We start from the raw sequence: 17030 nt of genomic DNA, 5'->3' as shown, positions 1-17030 counted from the left end.
TGTGCTCATTCACAACTACTTGACTTCTAGCATCTCTTTAATTTAATACTGCATATGTTTCTAACAGATTAGAATACCACAGATACTCCTTTGAGTCTGCCATTCTTACGCTGTAAACACACAGTGGCTCCTCCTTCTAAAAAATATAAAGTTCAAAAGGTGTCTCCAGTCTCTTCAAAAATACTTCTGGCATCCTGAATTCTTATTTTTCACCATAGTAGTTTCCTGCTCTAGCCAAAATGACATCCACTCTTTCAAAGATAGCTTAAACTTTGTTCTTGCCTCTCCCAATCCACACGAACTATAATCTCCCTCTTTTAATTTCTGCCATTCAAACCATTCTTCAAATCTAATCTCTGAAAATCTGACATTCACATGGCAATCAGTCTATATTTTGCATTTCTTTTTGTTCTTTGGTAAATGATGTGAAACCTTTTTATTACTTAACTTCTCTGCTTGTATGAACACTGCCGGCTGCATTCAGAGCAGGGATGGGGGACCTTGCCTTATGTTTCATAATCTCCTCCCACATCCATTCATTACATGGTGGGTTATCAGTGTTTATATATAAAGGTGACTAACTATACATTTTCTTGATTTATAAACATATAATAATCACCAGGGTTTCCCTGGTGGCTCAGACAGTAAAGAATCTGCCTGCAGTGTGGAAGATCTGGGTTCTATCCCTGAGTTGGAAAGATCCCGTGGAGAAGGGAATGGCCACCCACCCTAGTATTCTTGCCTGGAGAATTCCATGGACAGAGACTGGTGGGCTGCAGTCCGTGCGGTTGGAAAGAGCTGGACATGACTGGGCAACTAACTTTCAATTTCAATTCAAATAATCATCTTTAAGGCCAGTTTTATATCCTGAGCAGCTCTCCTCAGTTTCATGGTTCTGTTGCTTATTTATTCACTGTTTACACAGCTACTATGTATAACATATTTTCTATTTTTAAAGAAAGTTTAAAATTCATCCTTTCGTTGTTGTTGTTCATCCTTGGTATATGTTTAACAGAAATTCTGGGTTATACACTTTTTTGTTTGGAATAAAAGCTGCGAACTTTCTTGAGAGACTAAGAAACCTAGCAAGTATATTATGAAATAATTTTTCAGATTACACACTGGGGCTGCATTTTCAAACATGTGAGGGAACAAAGTAATTATGTGGCTAATAATGAATCAATAACTACCTGAGGGCTTGGTTCCTCCAACCTTGGTAGTGGCTGCTACGTGGAACCTATAATCTAGCTGAAGAGGTAAGGCTCTCTTTACCTCCCAACTACCACCATCTTTCTTGACATCCTATCCTCACTTGTTTGGTTTGGAGTTGTCTAAATGCATCAGATGATGTTATCTTTATTCTTAAATTAATTTCCACAGCTTTGGACACAATTCTGAACACTTTAGAGGTACCTGACACAAAAGAAAGTCTCAGAATCACTGCTCTAAACCCAGGTATAAATTCTGTTATTAGCAATATAGAGTATCATTTTATTCAGGTAACTAAAATGCATGAGTTGTAAAAATTTCCCTTTTAGTCAATATAACTGTTATTGCTAAGAAAAAAGAAATTATATGACACTGCTGTGCAATAATGAAGCCTGGAAAACAATGCAATTAAAATGACACATAATTACTACCAGTGGCCGATAGTGGTCTCTCAAGACCTGCCAAGAGGAGCTGGAGCATAGAGGCTATTTCCTCTCAGTAAGTTTTATTACTAAGTTTGGCTCTCTTAAATCTTTGAAGCATACATGTTAAAATTAAATTGTTCAGTTTTAGATGTCCAAAAACTTGAAAACTCTATGAGAAGACAGTTATTTGAATTACTAACTTTGAAATTTAGAGCAGTTTTTTTTTTTTTTTTTTTTAAGGATACTGTTTGGCCTCCTAGTACTAGTATTAAAATAAAATTAAAAACCTACAGAGGAGCAGTTGATCAGTATTTCTAAGGAAGGCAAAGGGACAAAGAGTTTTGCTCTGATGAAGCACAGCAGAGTACAACAAAAAATGGTTATCTCAGATCAACATATATACCCAGAGCACAACAAGAAGGCTAGAATGAAATTATTCTCAGGTGTTCAACTGGGCACAAAAGAGGCACTGAAAGGTCTAGTCTATAAAATAAAGAGTCTGAAAGGTCTAGTCTGATCAGGATCACTAACTTCCAGTGATGGCAGCAGCCTGCTGGAGGAGAAATGGACACATTTAAAAGCACATTCTTTGTTTGCCTCAAAATTAAGATTTAAGGGAGAAGGAGAAGGAAAGGCAAGACGTACAGGGAAGAAATAAGTACAGCCCACACAAAAAGGTATCTGATGCCCATTAAATGACAACAGACCTAGCTACAAAACAGAACTTTAGCTCTATCTTCCACTTCAATACATCTCCTTAAACTTTAATTGACTCCTTAAAGTGAAAAGCAGTCATTGTGTATATGTATATTTATAGCCACTGTTTATATAATAAGATTATTTAAAATACTTAAGAAATAAAACAAAACTTACCCCATCACTTTCTCTATGTGGATTCAGCCTACTATAAACAGCTTCAATAACATGGCGCCTAAAAAAAATTATGCTTTAGTTTTATTAAATTACATAGTTAATAAGCTTCTGCATATTTAAAATAATACTTCATATATCTTGACTACAGTCAAAAATTAACTGCCTCAATAAATACCTGCCAAGAACAGTTTCTGCATTTCTCTCAGAATTTGATCTGCACAATCCATCTGTTCTCATTTACTAAGGGAAGAAGGATACTCAGCCCCCAAAGAATAAATAATGTCTTAAAAAGAAAACCTTTTGGATGAAATTTAGTATAAGAACTGTCAACCCATTTCATCTTTAGATAATTGATGTACTTCTAAACCCAAATTATTTAATTACTAATTATAAATGAAGTCAAAATTAGTTCTTTTTGTTCTACTTACTTGCCAGCAAGACCTCCCCCAGGAGGCAAATTTGGGATATTTTCTGCAGACAAGATGCGCATGACGTGGGCAAGATCAGGCATCCCTTCCTCACCAGACTTCTCCATAATTTCTGCAGGTTTTTAAGAAGAGTTCCTGAATTAATGTGATAACTCAGAATTCACAAAGTGAAACAAGAGGTACTACTTGGCAATACTATCAAACAACGAACAAAAAAAGGTAAGATAAAAAGTTATTTGCATATATATACTCATTCTAGCATTATTCATAAAAGCAAAAACTGGAACATTTAATGTCCAATAAAGGAACAGTTAAGAAAACTTCAGAATAGCCACTGAGTGAAATGGCTTATAATCACTACAATGATCCCTATGAACAAGGCACAGCCACATGGAAACACATTTTTTATATGAAAACACATTATTTTACATGAATATATAAAAGTTATTAATGCTATAATTACAGGAAAAGAAAAGCAATGGAAGGATAAGGATTATAAGAAGGGAAGATTAAAATCTGCTTTATAGGTTTTTGTCTAAACAGTATGTTCTATAATCTATTTATTTTTGCCTTTATGAATCCATTGCTTTATTATTTTCACCAGGCACAATTTATTTAAAACAAAAAAGGAAAATAAATCTCAGAACTTGCTAATACTCTAACAAAATAAAACATGTATATGTTCCATTTATATTTACAATTTCCAGAAAACAGATTCTTAAGGCATGATTTATCTGGCCAGTATCAAGACAATAAACTTCTTGAAAAATCAGACAACGGCAAACTTACTTTTAAAACAACAACAAAGCAGTGTCCTAAGCAGCCCTCAAGAGGCAAAATCCAAACAGTTTACCATGCATCCCTCACAAGGACCATGACCTTAACTTTCTCTGCTCCTATTCAACTCTGCCCCACCCCTAGCTATATTGCCAAAGGAGCTATTCAAAGAAGTCTTCTAGATTTTCACATGTACTTCCTCCCTTGGTCTGAAACACTTTTTAAACCTATTCAACTAACCCTTTTGTATGGTTAAAGTGTATTCATCCTTCACATTTCAACCTCATGTATAACTTTGTCAGATCCTTCTCTGACCCGTGCCTGGATAGGAGTGTTGCTAGATACTCCTACTGTACATGATATTTACTAGATTACAGACTGTAAACTTCATGAAGGCAGGACTGTGTTTTTCTACCTTACACTCTATCTCTATAGTCCAAGAACTCTCAACTTCAGCAGTACAGATGTTTTAGAAAATTTTTTGCTGTGAAGGTTGTCCTGTGCACTGCAGAATGTTAACGAACATTCTGGCCTCACTCACTGGCCCTCATTTATGAGACCACATCTGTCTCCAGACATTGGTGTATGTGGCATGAGGGACAAGCTCCCCTAATCCAAAACCACTGCAGTCTAGCACCTCACCAACCAACTTTCACATACCACTGGTGACTCTGCAATCCACTCCTCCCCAGCCATCTGTCACCTGCTTCAATGCATTTCTAATTAGTCTCTTGGCTTCCTCTCTCCTGTCCCGCTTTACAATCTCTTCTTCACAGAGCAACAGAGAGAGGTCTTTAAAAAGTCAGATCAAGTTACTCTTGTGCTCAACATCTCCCATGATTTCCCAACACTATTTAAATAAAGTCCAAAGTCCTCATTTACATCTGCAGAGTAGTACGTGATCTGCTCGTTAGCAATTTCTCCTAGTCTTTCACTTTTCTACCAGCTCTTTCTAATCCAGCCATACACTCTAAGCACATTCACTCCTCAGTTCTTATTGCTTCCTTTGCTGGAATGTTCTTTCCCCAAATAGCCACTCTTTCCCATATACAGTCATCTACTTAAATGTTTTTCCTCAAAAAGAACTTCCTAACCAATATTCCTTGCTACTGCTGTCTGCCTACTGTTCTGTTTTCTTCTATTACACACACACACACACACACACACACACACACACACACACACAGATCTCTACTAGATTATAAACTCCGTGAGATCAGGAACATATTTGCTTTGTTTTCTGCTACCTTCCCAGTGACTCACATGCTCAGGGACTGCTGAAGTAATGAATACATACAGAAGGCATTCACCAGATAGCTAATCAATTTAGGTTAAAGACTATTTAACATTATACCTCCCCTCTGCACACCCAGTAAAAACACATACACAGACTTGCCAATATACCAGAACGCTTTCACCTCAAAATTCTAATATCAGATTACATGACTTTAAACCCTAACAGAAATATAGTGCTCTTGAAGAACAACTGCTTATAAAAAAGAAGTTAGGTACCGAGGCATATTGATCTGTAGTGGCTGCTTTTTCAAGGATTTTAGAGTTTTTTGATTGAGTGATTATAATCAAGTGTCTGCCACAGGCCCCATGATCACATTATATTAATACATATTTGTTATCTCTGCCATATAACATATTTTGGATAATTTAAAACCATATAAAATAAAATTAATATTAAATGTTAACAACCCACATTGAGCTGAACTGACCACACATTTAAGAAATTAAAATTTAGCTGTTAAGGAAGAGTTAATAAAAGCTACAGTTTGCTGAGGACTTGTGTGCTAGGCACATTACCAAGTACTTAACAAAGTTATCTCATTTATTTAAAACAAACTGTATGGTTGGTGTTTTTACCTTTAAGTTCACAATAAAGAAACTGGAGCCTTAAGAGAGATTAGGCAAGTTGGTCAAGATCATATCGGAGAAGGCAATGGCAACCCACTCCAGTGTTCTTGCCTGGAGAATCCCAGGGACGGGGGAGCCTGGTGGGCTGCCGTGTATGGGGTCGCACAGAGTCGGACACAACTGAAGCGACTTAGCAGCAGCAAGATCATATAGCATGTAATTGACCAAATTTTAGAGTTCTTCCCCAAATGAAAACTATCTAGCTTCTTTTTTGTCAACAAGGAAACAGGACAATAAGAAACTCTTCCTCATCTTCTGACAAATTTGAGCCAGCAAACTCCCACCCCAATACACTCGACGTTTCAGAAAATGTATGTTACTAAAAACTCCTATAAACAGCTCCTCTTAATAATTATGACATTATCAACAGGAATGAATGCTTCTGACACAGTCTTCCAAGTGTTTTCACATGTTCCTTATCTCTCCATTACGCTGAAAACACAACTTCACTGACAGTTCAGGGTTGAAGAAATTGCAGACCAACAACAACAACAAAAAACCTTATGGCACCTTTGTTTAGGATGTGCAGACAACTGTAAAGCTAGCAAAGATAAATCAGTCCCTCGCCACCAAATATGCAAAAGAATGTAGTTTTCTTTTGGTAATTATACATTTGAAATCACCAATCTTTGCATTTCAAAACTTTTACCAATTACTATAGCTACTATGCATCTAAAACATGACTCATAAATAGGCCAAGTTCAACAAGCTGACCACACCATAATCATTATATCATTTAAATTTACTATTGAAAAGTAATAATGATCAAGCCATAAAGGTGTTAGGAAAAAATATAGGTCAATATGTAACCCTGAACTTGCTACTCAATATTATGTAACAACTTAAAATGGGAAAAGAATTGAAAAAGAATAGATACATGTATAAGTGAATCACTCTGCTGTATATCTGAAACTATCACATTGTTAATCAACTTTACTCCAATATAAAAACAGTTTAAAAAATATAAAGTAAAATCTTGTTTTGTTTTTTTTTTTAAATGTAACCCTGAATTGAGGAAAGAACTTTGTAAGAATGACATTGAGGCAAAATAAATAAGATCGACATGTATAACGTCATACAAAATAATTTTCTATCTGAAAAGTAGCACATATAAAACTGAAGTATTAAACCAGCGATCCTGCCATAGACTCTAAAATGTATTCTCTATCAGGGTAACCACTAAAGGAATATTTCAAAGAATGTATAACTAATGAGCAAATGCAGGGATTAACTCAAATAGAAAATACTGATTAACCCAAAAGGGAAGAAAAAAGGGAAAAGAATAGATGGAACATATGTAAACAAAAGATTCAAACCCAAACAATTAGAAAATTATGTTGAAGTTAAGGAGACTAGCTTTCCCCTCTCTCATTCCTGAATAATGGATTTTTAGTCCAAAATCTATAGGAAATTTTAAAAGAATTATTTGACAAACAAGGAATAATACTTTTGCTTTTCTTCTAAATTTAAAAAAAAAAAGCATCTTTCTTACCTTCCACCCGTGATTCCAAGTACTTATCCAACTCTGAGTCTTTTCTCATTGCTTCATCTGAGACCTTGGGAGCATTTGAAAAGCAAACTAGTACAATACTCATGTTATCTCGACTTCCCTGTATATTAAAAAAATAAAAATAAAAATTATACTTCTACAGTCTACCAACTATTATTTACTTTAAGCAATTATTTAATCATCCAGAATGTACATCTTCAACACACTCATTTTCAAAGAACTATTTGAAGCACACCCTGAAGAAACAAGGACTCTTAGGTATGGTAGGTCGTAATTATTTTATGATTTCTGAATCTATGCACCTCCTCTTATCTATGTCCATTCTACTACTTGAGAAATGAAGATATCTTCATACATATTAAATCTTCTAAAAACTTTTTGTTTCCCACTCAAGACTGCATATTCCCAAAGTGACTTAAGCCCAAAATGTATCCTCCCAAAGAAAATATGCATTTTTCCCCCTAGCTAATTAACCTGCGTTGGAGCAATGCTACTGAAACTCTACTAAACTGACATGGATGAAAACTGTGGATCACCAGGATACCCAAGACACTAAACTAAACAAGCAGAGAAAAAAGTTAAACTGTAAACTGTTCTGAGGGTATAGTATCAAATGATCAAACACATACACTGCAGTCAGATGAAATAACTTCTGAAGAAATGACAGCAGACAGTAAGTGTCAGGATTTGGAGAGAGCAGCTAAAACTACTAATTGAAGGACAAATTTTACTGCTGCCTTTTTAATCACACCATCACAAAAGATCTGTATCAAAAAGGAAACATGGGATATACACTACTCTATTACCACAAGACTATAAGCAATGAAGTTAAAACAGTTTCTTAAAGGTACATTACTTTTACTGAATTTCTTAAAACCGAATGAAACTGTTCTTAGAATAGTGATCTTTTTTTAACTTCTTTTTTTTTTTAAACTATTTACCTCTCTAAAACATTAAGTCAATGGAGGTGGGATTTGCCAACCCAAGTGAAGAGAGCCAACAACACACCCATGCTGCTCTTTGCAGTCATCGTGGCCACAATCTAGGTGAGCACTCTTTGGTTAAGACTTGCCACCTTCTGGGGACCCACATGACACAGTCAAACACAGGCAGGCCTTGAAAAACTGCTAAACCTCAATGCAGCAAAGTTTGAAGGCAGTATAGGTTGAGTCTTAAGAAGATTTCGAAAACAGTAATTCTCTGTACAAATTCTTATGCTTTAATAGAAAGAATCATCATGAATATATAATTCTATTCTTAATATCTGGGGGAAAAAAAGAATCAGGATTTCCAAACTGGCCCAAATGAATTTTATTACTTAATGAAACCCACCAAAACTTTCATAATGACCTAGTATACACTGGCGGGCACTTCCAGATGGTCCAGTGAGGTTAAGATTCTGTGCTTCCAATTCAGGGGATACGGATTCGATCCCTGGTTGGGAAACTAAGAGCCATATGCCATGTGGTGTGGCAAAAAAAAAAAAAAAAAAAACTACATTGGCTATATGAATATATATATCATCGCGCACACACACACACACACACACATATATATGAAGATATACATACACATATCCCACATATACACCCTGTGATTCCAAACAGCAATTCATCCCATAGGAATAGGAATCGGGTTTTACCATGTAAATTCAGGTCAGGAAAACTCTTTTTTTTTTTTTTAGGAAAACTATACCATAGATGTTCAGGAATCAAGCATCACATGAATACCAATGACTTTTTAAAGCAATTTTATGAATAAACAGAATTAACACCTTACATTTTTAGAAATCCAGTTTCTTCTATTCTCTATTTTGTTAATAACAGTATGAGCATTGTTTACCCATTCTTAATCTATCATATATATATATAATTTCCATTAGATTTTTATAAGTTATAAAACATACATCCTATAATTTGGAAAATTAACTGAAAGATAATTTCAAGAAGTTTAAGAACCTGAAGATATTTAAAGAAAATAATTTACATAAACATCTCAGCATGTGATTTCAACGATGGTAATTCTATTTCTACATAAAGACGCTACTGCTGATGCTAAGTCGCTTCAGTCATGTCCCACTCTGGGTGACCCCACAGACAGCAGCCCACCAGGCTCCCCCGTCCCTGGGATTCTCCAGGAAAGAACACTGGAGTGGGTTGCCATTTCTTCCTCCAATGTATGAAAGCGAAAAGTGAAAGTGAAGTCGCTCAGTCATGTCCGACTCTTCGCGACCCCATGGACTGCAGCCTGCCAGGCTCCTCCATCCATGGAATTTTTCAGGCAAGAGTACTGGAGTAGGGTGCCATTGCCTTCTCCATACATAAAGATGACCTTCCCCTAAATACAAAGTATGGATGTATTTCATTAATTTTTACATATTAATTTATAACAATTTATATAGCAATTGAAAGAGTGTTCCCTTTATGACTCTTTAGTTTTCTAGAGATAAACCATCCTTGCATAGTCAGTATATATTTTTTTGTAAAGTCCACAAATGAAATATGCAAAAATCAACTTGAACAATTAAAGCAATCAGCCAGATGTTTAAAAACTGATGACTTCAGCATCTTTTCATTTTTTAATTTTGACAACAGCACAGCAGCAGTACTTAAAGAAATCAGAACTATTTTAATAGATAGTTATGGGTCAAAAGCTTGGCGTGCTGCAGTTCACGGAGCTGCAAAGAACAGACATGACTAAGCGACTGAACAACAACAGATCAAAATAACCAGTGGCCCTGCCGTAAGTAAGGGTATCTACAATTAATCAGAAAATAATCTGATGCTGTTAGTTTTAAAGTTGAATGTTGCATGCTTCTGAAGCCTTCTGGATCAAGTCCTGAACACAGCATATGAAATGGGCTGTGAACAGAATCTTAAACTACAAAGTTGTAATTCTTTAAATCAATTTTTTTAAATCTGCCACTCACTGTAGTTATTACATTTACACAGTGTTCAAAACAGCCAATTTTAAGGAATAGCCCCAATTTCCACTTACCCATGAAAGATGAAGGCTATCATTACTTCCTTTCTAAAACACTCAATTCTCCCACCATTCCCTTCTCTTGAACCTATATTTCCCTTTGCACAAATTTACCTCTTCATTTCATAACTGTCATCAACAGAACTAAAATTTACTGAGGACTGTAAACCAGATACTGTTCATGCACTTGCCAGAAGCAATAGTCTCAGCAACTCCATGAAGAAGATATTACTATCTCTATTTTATAAAATGAAGAAACCCATGCTTTGCACCAAGCAGCAGAGCACAACTCAAAACCAAGCTGTTTCCAAAGAGCCTATGTTCTAATACTGAAACTATGGTTCTAAACAGGGGACCAAAAAGCCCCAGGATGCCAAATGTGCTCAGAGATATTCTAAATGAGGCAGGGAAGGACATAGCAATATTCAGTATCTGTGAACACCCCAAACTACTTCGAGGTAGTTCACACTTTTAACATTAGATAGCGCTATAGTCCTCTCAATGACATTCTCTTTTCCCAAAGCGGAGGTTCTAGGAGTTACTGTGATTAAAGTCAAGTCCTCCAAGGTGGCACTATCCAATGATTCCAAGGCTTGAGAAGTTGTGCCATGTCCAACAGGTGCACACGTATCATATTATGCAACTATCATTTTTAAAAGAATGGAATAAATGTTTTTTCCATGTATGTGTATTATTTTGTTAAATATTACTTGTACACTCATTTAAGTTTGGATCTAACCACTTAATACTTATACTGTTAGATATTAATATGGTTAAGTAGCACTACAAAAAAACTTACTGAGATATTCAGACACCATCAACAAAGAAAGTTTCGGAATTTCTACATTACATATACTGTATTTTTACATCCTTATCTTCCATACTTCAAAAAACCCAGCCACACTCCATTCTAATACTATCTATATCTACTTTTGCATTATTTATGATTACATTTTCTGAAAACTATAATCAAAAAGCTCCTGAGTTTAGGGTTAAACAACTATTCTAAGGGGTACAGAAGTACATTTTTCCACGTTTTATCAGTGATTTAGATTGATATTGCCTTTGGAAAATGTTATTAATTTCCCCTCAACATAATCCAATTATCAGGCATTATATCTCATACTTTATAATAAATAAGCTTCTAATAGGTGGTATATAGATAAATAAAATTATATTTTTAAAAAACTTGAACAAATATTGACTTTTATGATTAAGAAAAACAAAGAGCTAGCAAAGTAACATGCATACATGATCCTACTTTTTATACTTCTATTTTTATGAATAAACACAGAGAATTATTTGGAAGAATATATAGCAAACTGTAAACAGTGGCTACCTAAAGGGAATGAGACTGACAAAGAGACATAAAGATTAATAACTTCACTTCAAATATCATTTTGTTTAAATTTTTTTAAATTTTGTAATTAGTGAAAAAAGGAAAGGAAAGTCTTAAAAGTTTCCCTTGGAAACATTTTTTTCATCAAATCTGGTGGAAAACTTTGGTAACATACATGCAAAACTTAACTCAGAAAGCTTAAATTCTAGACTCTGCTTCAAAACTCATCAAATATCTGACTTACAGCTTCTCTTTTTTAAAAAAGTCTTTTATGACAAACCTCCATTTCCTTACTTACAAATCGGAAATAAAAATTTTTACTTTGTTCCCCTCAGAAGGTTCCTATGAGGATAAATAAAATGAATGTGATCTATAAAGTTATTAAAGGCCATGCAAACAGCAATTACATATTCTATTCCACAGGCCTCCCTGGTGGCTCAGACAGTAAAGGATCTGCCTGCAATGTGGGAAACCTGGGTTTGACCCCTGGGGTTGGGAAGATTCCCTGGAGAAGAGAATGGCACCCCACTTCAGTGTTCTTCACCTGGAGAATCCCATGGACAGAGGAGCCTGGTGGGCCACAGTCCATGTGCCATAAAGAGCCAGACACAACTGAACGGCTGACACTTTCACTTTCACTCTATGCAGCTGGAAATTAGTTAACATAAATACCAGAAATGCTACTAGCACTGGCAATAAAATGGAAAAGCTGCTTCCTTAGGGACCACTTCCCCCTAGAGTTAATTATCTGAATAGGGTAATACCTGACCAGAATCATCCAACTCTTGTAGCTTCATATTGCTGAATAGCAATTCTGATAAATGACCATCAATAACAATAATAATTCTAGCTACCTGTTATGGTTGTTGTGAAAATTAAATAAATTAAAATGTGTAAAAAGTGTTTAAAATAGCATCTGGCTCATAAAAAGCAATTTATTGATACTATTGTGATTACGATGGTTATCATAATATCCCAACATTTCGTGAGTTAACATATAAAAATCCTTGTAAACTATTAGGGAATGACAAATGTTAAAAGTGTTAGCTGAGCCCCAAGGCTTGCAGGATCTTAAGTTCCCTGACCAGGAATCAAACCCAGGCCCTGGCAATGAAAATACCAAGTTATAACCAGTGGATCATCAAGAAATTCCCAACACTTAACTTAAATCTATTATCAGAAAAAAATCTTAAAGCATCTAGTTAAAAATTCAATCTACTCCATTCACACTTTCTCCTAAAGCAGCTAACACCTGGACCTAGAGTATACTTTTTTCACACTAAGTGAAGTAAGTCAGAAAGACATATCAATGATTGCTTACATGTGGAATTAAAAAAAAAAAAGTACAAATGAATCTATTCACAAAACAGAAATTGAGCCACAGATGTAGAAAACAAACTTAGAGCTTGTTAAGGGAAGGGGGGAGGGATAAACTGGGAGACTGGGATTGACATATACACACTGCTGCTGCTGCTGCTGCTGCTGCTGCTACTAAGTCACTTCAGTCGTGTCCAACTCTATGCGACCCCACAGACAGCAGCCCACCAGGCTCCCCCGTCCCTGGGATTCTCCAGGCAAGAACACTGGAGTGGACTGCCATTTCCTTCTCCAATGCATGAAAGTGAAAAGTGAAAGTGAAGTCGCTCAGTCGTGTCTGACTCTTCACGACCCCATGGACTGCAGCAGAGCAGGCTCCTCCATCCATGGGATTCTCCAGGCAAGAGTAATGGAGTGGGGTGCTATCGCCTTCTCTATATACACACTACTATATACAAAACAGGTAACTAGATTCACTTTGTTGTACAACAGAAACTAACAACACTGTAAATCAACTATACTCCAATTAAAAAATTAATTTTAAAAAATGTTTTAAAATTTATTCCACCACCCACACAAAAAAAATCAGCTAATACCTACTGAGCAATTGCTCAGGGCAAGCACTGGCCAACACACTTACCATGGATTTTAAAATTTAGATTCAATCTTTCAGACTAAATTGAAAGCAATCATAGGTTCTATTTTAATCCTAGTGTTTTAAATATTGCTAACTGGTGGCTTTACAATATAAACTAGTGGAAGGACAGTATTATGGAGTCAGAAAAACAGGAATGGATGAGAGCTTTAATTCCATAAGTCACATGTGGTGATTCAAAAAATTCACCTCTATTCCGTTTCAACACAAAAGAGCTAGCTAGGCATCTCAAAATTGATTTCAATATAAATGTAACTTCATTCAAAGGCACTAGATGGTCAACTTCATTCAACTAAATTCAATATAGAGATGTGGCGTTCCAACCCCTTGTCCCTATTTACTATTATTTATCATTTCTAAGATTCTGAGATTCTGCCTAGAATCGTTTAACACCATCAACAGAAATATTTAATCACTTTAAACCAATAAAAACCATCAAAGGAAGATACACCACCAGAATCATTTAAACCCCATTCAAAATGGTTGGGTCAAAATTCCTGAAAACTAATATCCTTTATAGGAAAGAGACTGTGCAGTTTATCCAGAATACAAACTTCTCTCCTTACTCTTAATTATAGACATAATAGATTTCTGGCTATCCCCTCAAAACTATGTGTCATTCTGCTACACAACCATGAAAAATGATTTTGATCAATAGATACAGACATGGAGATCTCTCTGCAATATACTGTTGAATTAAAAAGCAGACTGCAGAATAACAAGTATAATGAATTCCTTTTTATAAAAATATACACATTCAAGGCAGGCAAAAAAGATGAAAAAAATAAATACCACAATTAAGACAATAGCCCACTTAGGTCAGTGGCAAAATTTTCAAGTGTTCCTTTATATATTCTGTATCACCTTAAAATATACATGTACATCCTATATTGTCTGGCCTTGTTTTCAATAAACAAACTTTTTGTTTTAAATAATTAGGGAAAACACTGTTTCCAGTTCCCAGTTAGGCGAAAAAAAAAACATGCTTGCTTTTGTCTCAAAAAGCTGCACATCACAATTTCTCCATATAGAGTCCAAGGAGATAGACAATTTTAGAACAACTTACTACTTGATCACTGACAACCATCAATATTTCTGTACTTAATTCATCCAGAAAAGCAAAAAAGATAGAACATGCTTTAAAAACAAACAAACGAATGAACGAACAGCAGAGTACTTAGAGATACCATCAAGAAAAAAGCTGGAAACACCAGCCCTTTTATTTTCTCTTTTTGAAGGTGTCTCTTCCCATCCTATGGAATAGTAATAGATACTTCAACAAAACCTGAGTGTTTCCATAGACCCAGGGACCTTTAGAGAAACTTCCTGGCTATGCTTGTATCTTTCACAGCAACTTACATGGTGAGGAAATAGAGTGGCTCTGATCTAGACAGAGTCAGTCAGTCTAAATCTTTACATCACATAACCAAAGGTTAGTTTTGTCCTGATACCTTCTTCAATCAGAGTCACAGAATACTTACATATTTTAGGTTCTGGTCAGATAACTCAAATTTTAATTGACTGCTATACAGATGCTGTCAAAAGCCCACTTGAAATTACTGAATATTTTAAAGACATTAAAGGAAGTTGCTAACTACCTGTTAGTTGGGATTCTCCTCTCTATTACTCTATCGAAATAAGATTCATATAATATTGCAAATGTAAATTAAACTTTAGTGTTCCACAGGAATTCTTAACAAGATTGCATTTTATACTAGTCTCTGGTTTTCTAATTGGGGATGATAAAGGCATCTCTACGGAACTATCTCCTATAAAAGTAAGATACTATCCACCATGTCATATTTACACAGAGTCACAGGTAAATCCTTTTAGGTTTTATGGCTAGAAAAAGCTTTTACTACTACAGAGTAAGAAATATACAACTCTTACTTCAGTTTCTGTCTTAGTTGCTAGTAAGCTCATAGCTAAATTACAAAACTTTACTTAGTTTTAAGGCTTCTGTTATATCTTCCAATATTTTATGTGGCTCTTGATCTTTTGTGTATCTAATATACAATCATGCTCTCACTCTTTTTTTTTTTAATGAAACTGCTACATAATCAGGCATAAGACAGCTATTGCCGGGAGTTCCCATATGGCCGAGTATCAGGATTCCAGGCTTTCAATGCCTGGGCTCAGGGTTCAATCCCTGCTCAGGAAAGTGAGATCCCACAAGCCAAGTGGCCAAAGCAAACCAAAAAAGACAGGTACTGCCAATGCTGAAAATTTTAATCAAGTCACAATTGTGTACAGATGCCTCTGCCACAACAAGAAGTCATAAAGCACTTAAATGACAAATGTCATAAATTTATTAAACTTAATTTTCAAATTAGAAGGTTTAGACAAATGAGGATGGCAAAAAAAAAAATTTTCATCTCTGGGGAAGAGAATAACTTTAAAATATATAGGACTTAAGACATTCCTAATGAAAATATTAAAAGCTTTAAAACTTAAAAGTTTGCTTAATCTTACTTACCATGCCTTTTAAAAATTAACAGGGCATTTTAATTGTAACAAAAAAAGACTTACATACCTTATGTAAACAAGTGTCCACTACCCAATTGCACACATTTTCCAGGTCATCAGATACCTCAAGCCTAGATTTAACAAATTCACAGAGCTCCTCATTACTCATAACATCCCAGATCCCATCACAAGCCAAGATGATAAATTCATCCTCTTCTGCTCTTAAAATTTCATAAACCTCAGGCTCTGGAGAAACAAGTTGTTCTGTTGGGCCCTTGCCATCCACACACTTGTAATCATAGTCCCCCAGAGCACGAGACACTGCTAATGAACCATTAACACGCTGTATCATTACGCTGCCTCCTGCATTTTGGATTCGCTCTTTCTCCCTTGGGTTGCAAGGTTTGTGATCTTGGGTAGAAAAGCAGACTTGTCCACTCCTATACAGAACAGCCCGTGAATCGCCACAGTTGATGAAGTAGATGTGCTTAGGTGAAATCATAACTCCCACTGCAGTTGAACCGCTCCTGTCCATGCCATTTCTGAGGTCTGAAAAGTTACGCATGTATTCATCAATTTTCAAAAAGCCAGTTCTGATACCATTCTTGACATTTTCCACTGAAGGCTCAAGAGCAGATCCTGACTTTCCAGCTGCCCTGAAGTCTTCGTTGTTAGTGATGTGTTCTAATAAGTGTGTTGAGCAGTAATTTGCTACTCGGGATCCGGCGTGACCATCATAAACTGCAAAAAACGACCAGTCTTCCAAGCCGTGCGGAATACCTACAACAGCTGTGTGTGCATCTTCCATTTCCACTCTCCATCCTTGCATGCTGCTCAGGCCATAACGTAAACCATTCCCAGCACCATGAGCATTATGTTTCTCAGTTTTGGGTTTGTCCAAAAATGCACCCATGTTTAGTAATAAATCTGAAAGGGGGAAAAAAATGTAGATGTTACATATTTAAATTAAGAGTATTTATCAACAATAGTTCACCTATTTTCTAGTTAACTCCTAATCTCAAGTGTATTTTTCATTATTATCAAAACTTACAGGAACCACAACAAAAAGAAACCAAGAAAACTGCCCCATACATCCTTCTTCTAGAACACTGGTTTCTCAGTCCTT

General features: G+C 35.7%; 1 protein-coding gene across 3 annotated transcripts in view; it reads right to left on the bottom strand.

Moving 5' to 3' along the window:
- PPM1B (protein phosphatase, Mg2+/Mn2+ dependent 1B) overlaps positions 1 to 17030 on the bottom strand; it is an 84539-nt gene that overhangs the window by 9873 nt on the left and 57636 nt on the right. For 2 of the 3 annotated variants that reach the window (XM_040224718.1, XM_040224719.1), the window contains exons 2-5: positions 15972 to 16831; positions 7128 to 7245; positions 2936 to 3047; positions 2508 to 2565 (exon numbers count right to left, since the gene is read on the bottom strand). In XM_040224718.1, the coding sequence (XP_040080652.1) occupies positions 2508 to 2565; positions 2936 to 3047; positions 7128 to 7245; positions 15972 to 16817 (1134 nt within the window). In that variant the 5' untranslated portion in view covers positions 16818 to 16831. The remainder of the gene's footprint in view (positions 1 to 2507; positions 2566 to 2935; positions 3048 to 7127; positions 7246 to 15971; positions 16832 to 17030) is intronic. The other variant, XM_040224720.1, reaches the window with a different exon arrangement.

This window comes from Oryx dammah, unplaced genomic scaffold (assembly GCF_014754425.2).
Source record: "Oryx dammah isolate SB20612 unplaced genomic scaffold, SCBI_Odam_1.1 HiC_scaffold_25, whole genome shotgun sequence".
NCBI classification, from domain to species: domain Eukaryota; kingdom Metazoa; phylum Chordata; class Mammalia; order Artiodactyla; family Bovidae; genus Oryx; species Oryx dammah.
This window is presented reverse-complemented; position numbering and strand designations above follow the sequence as displayed.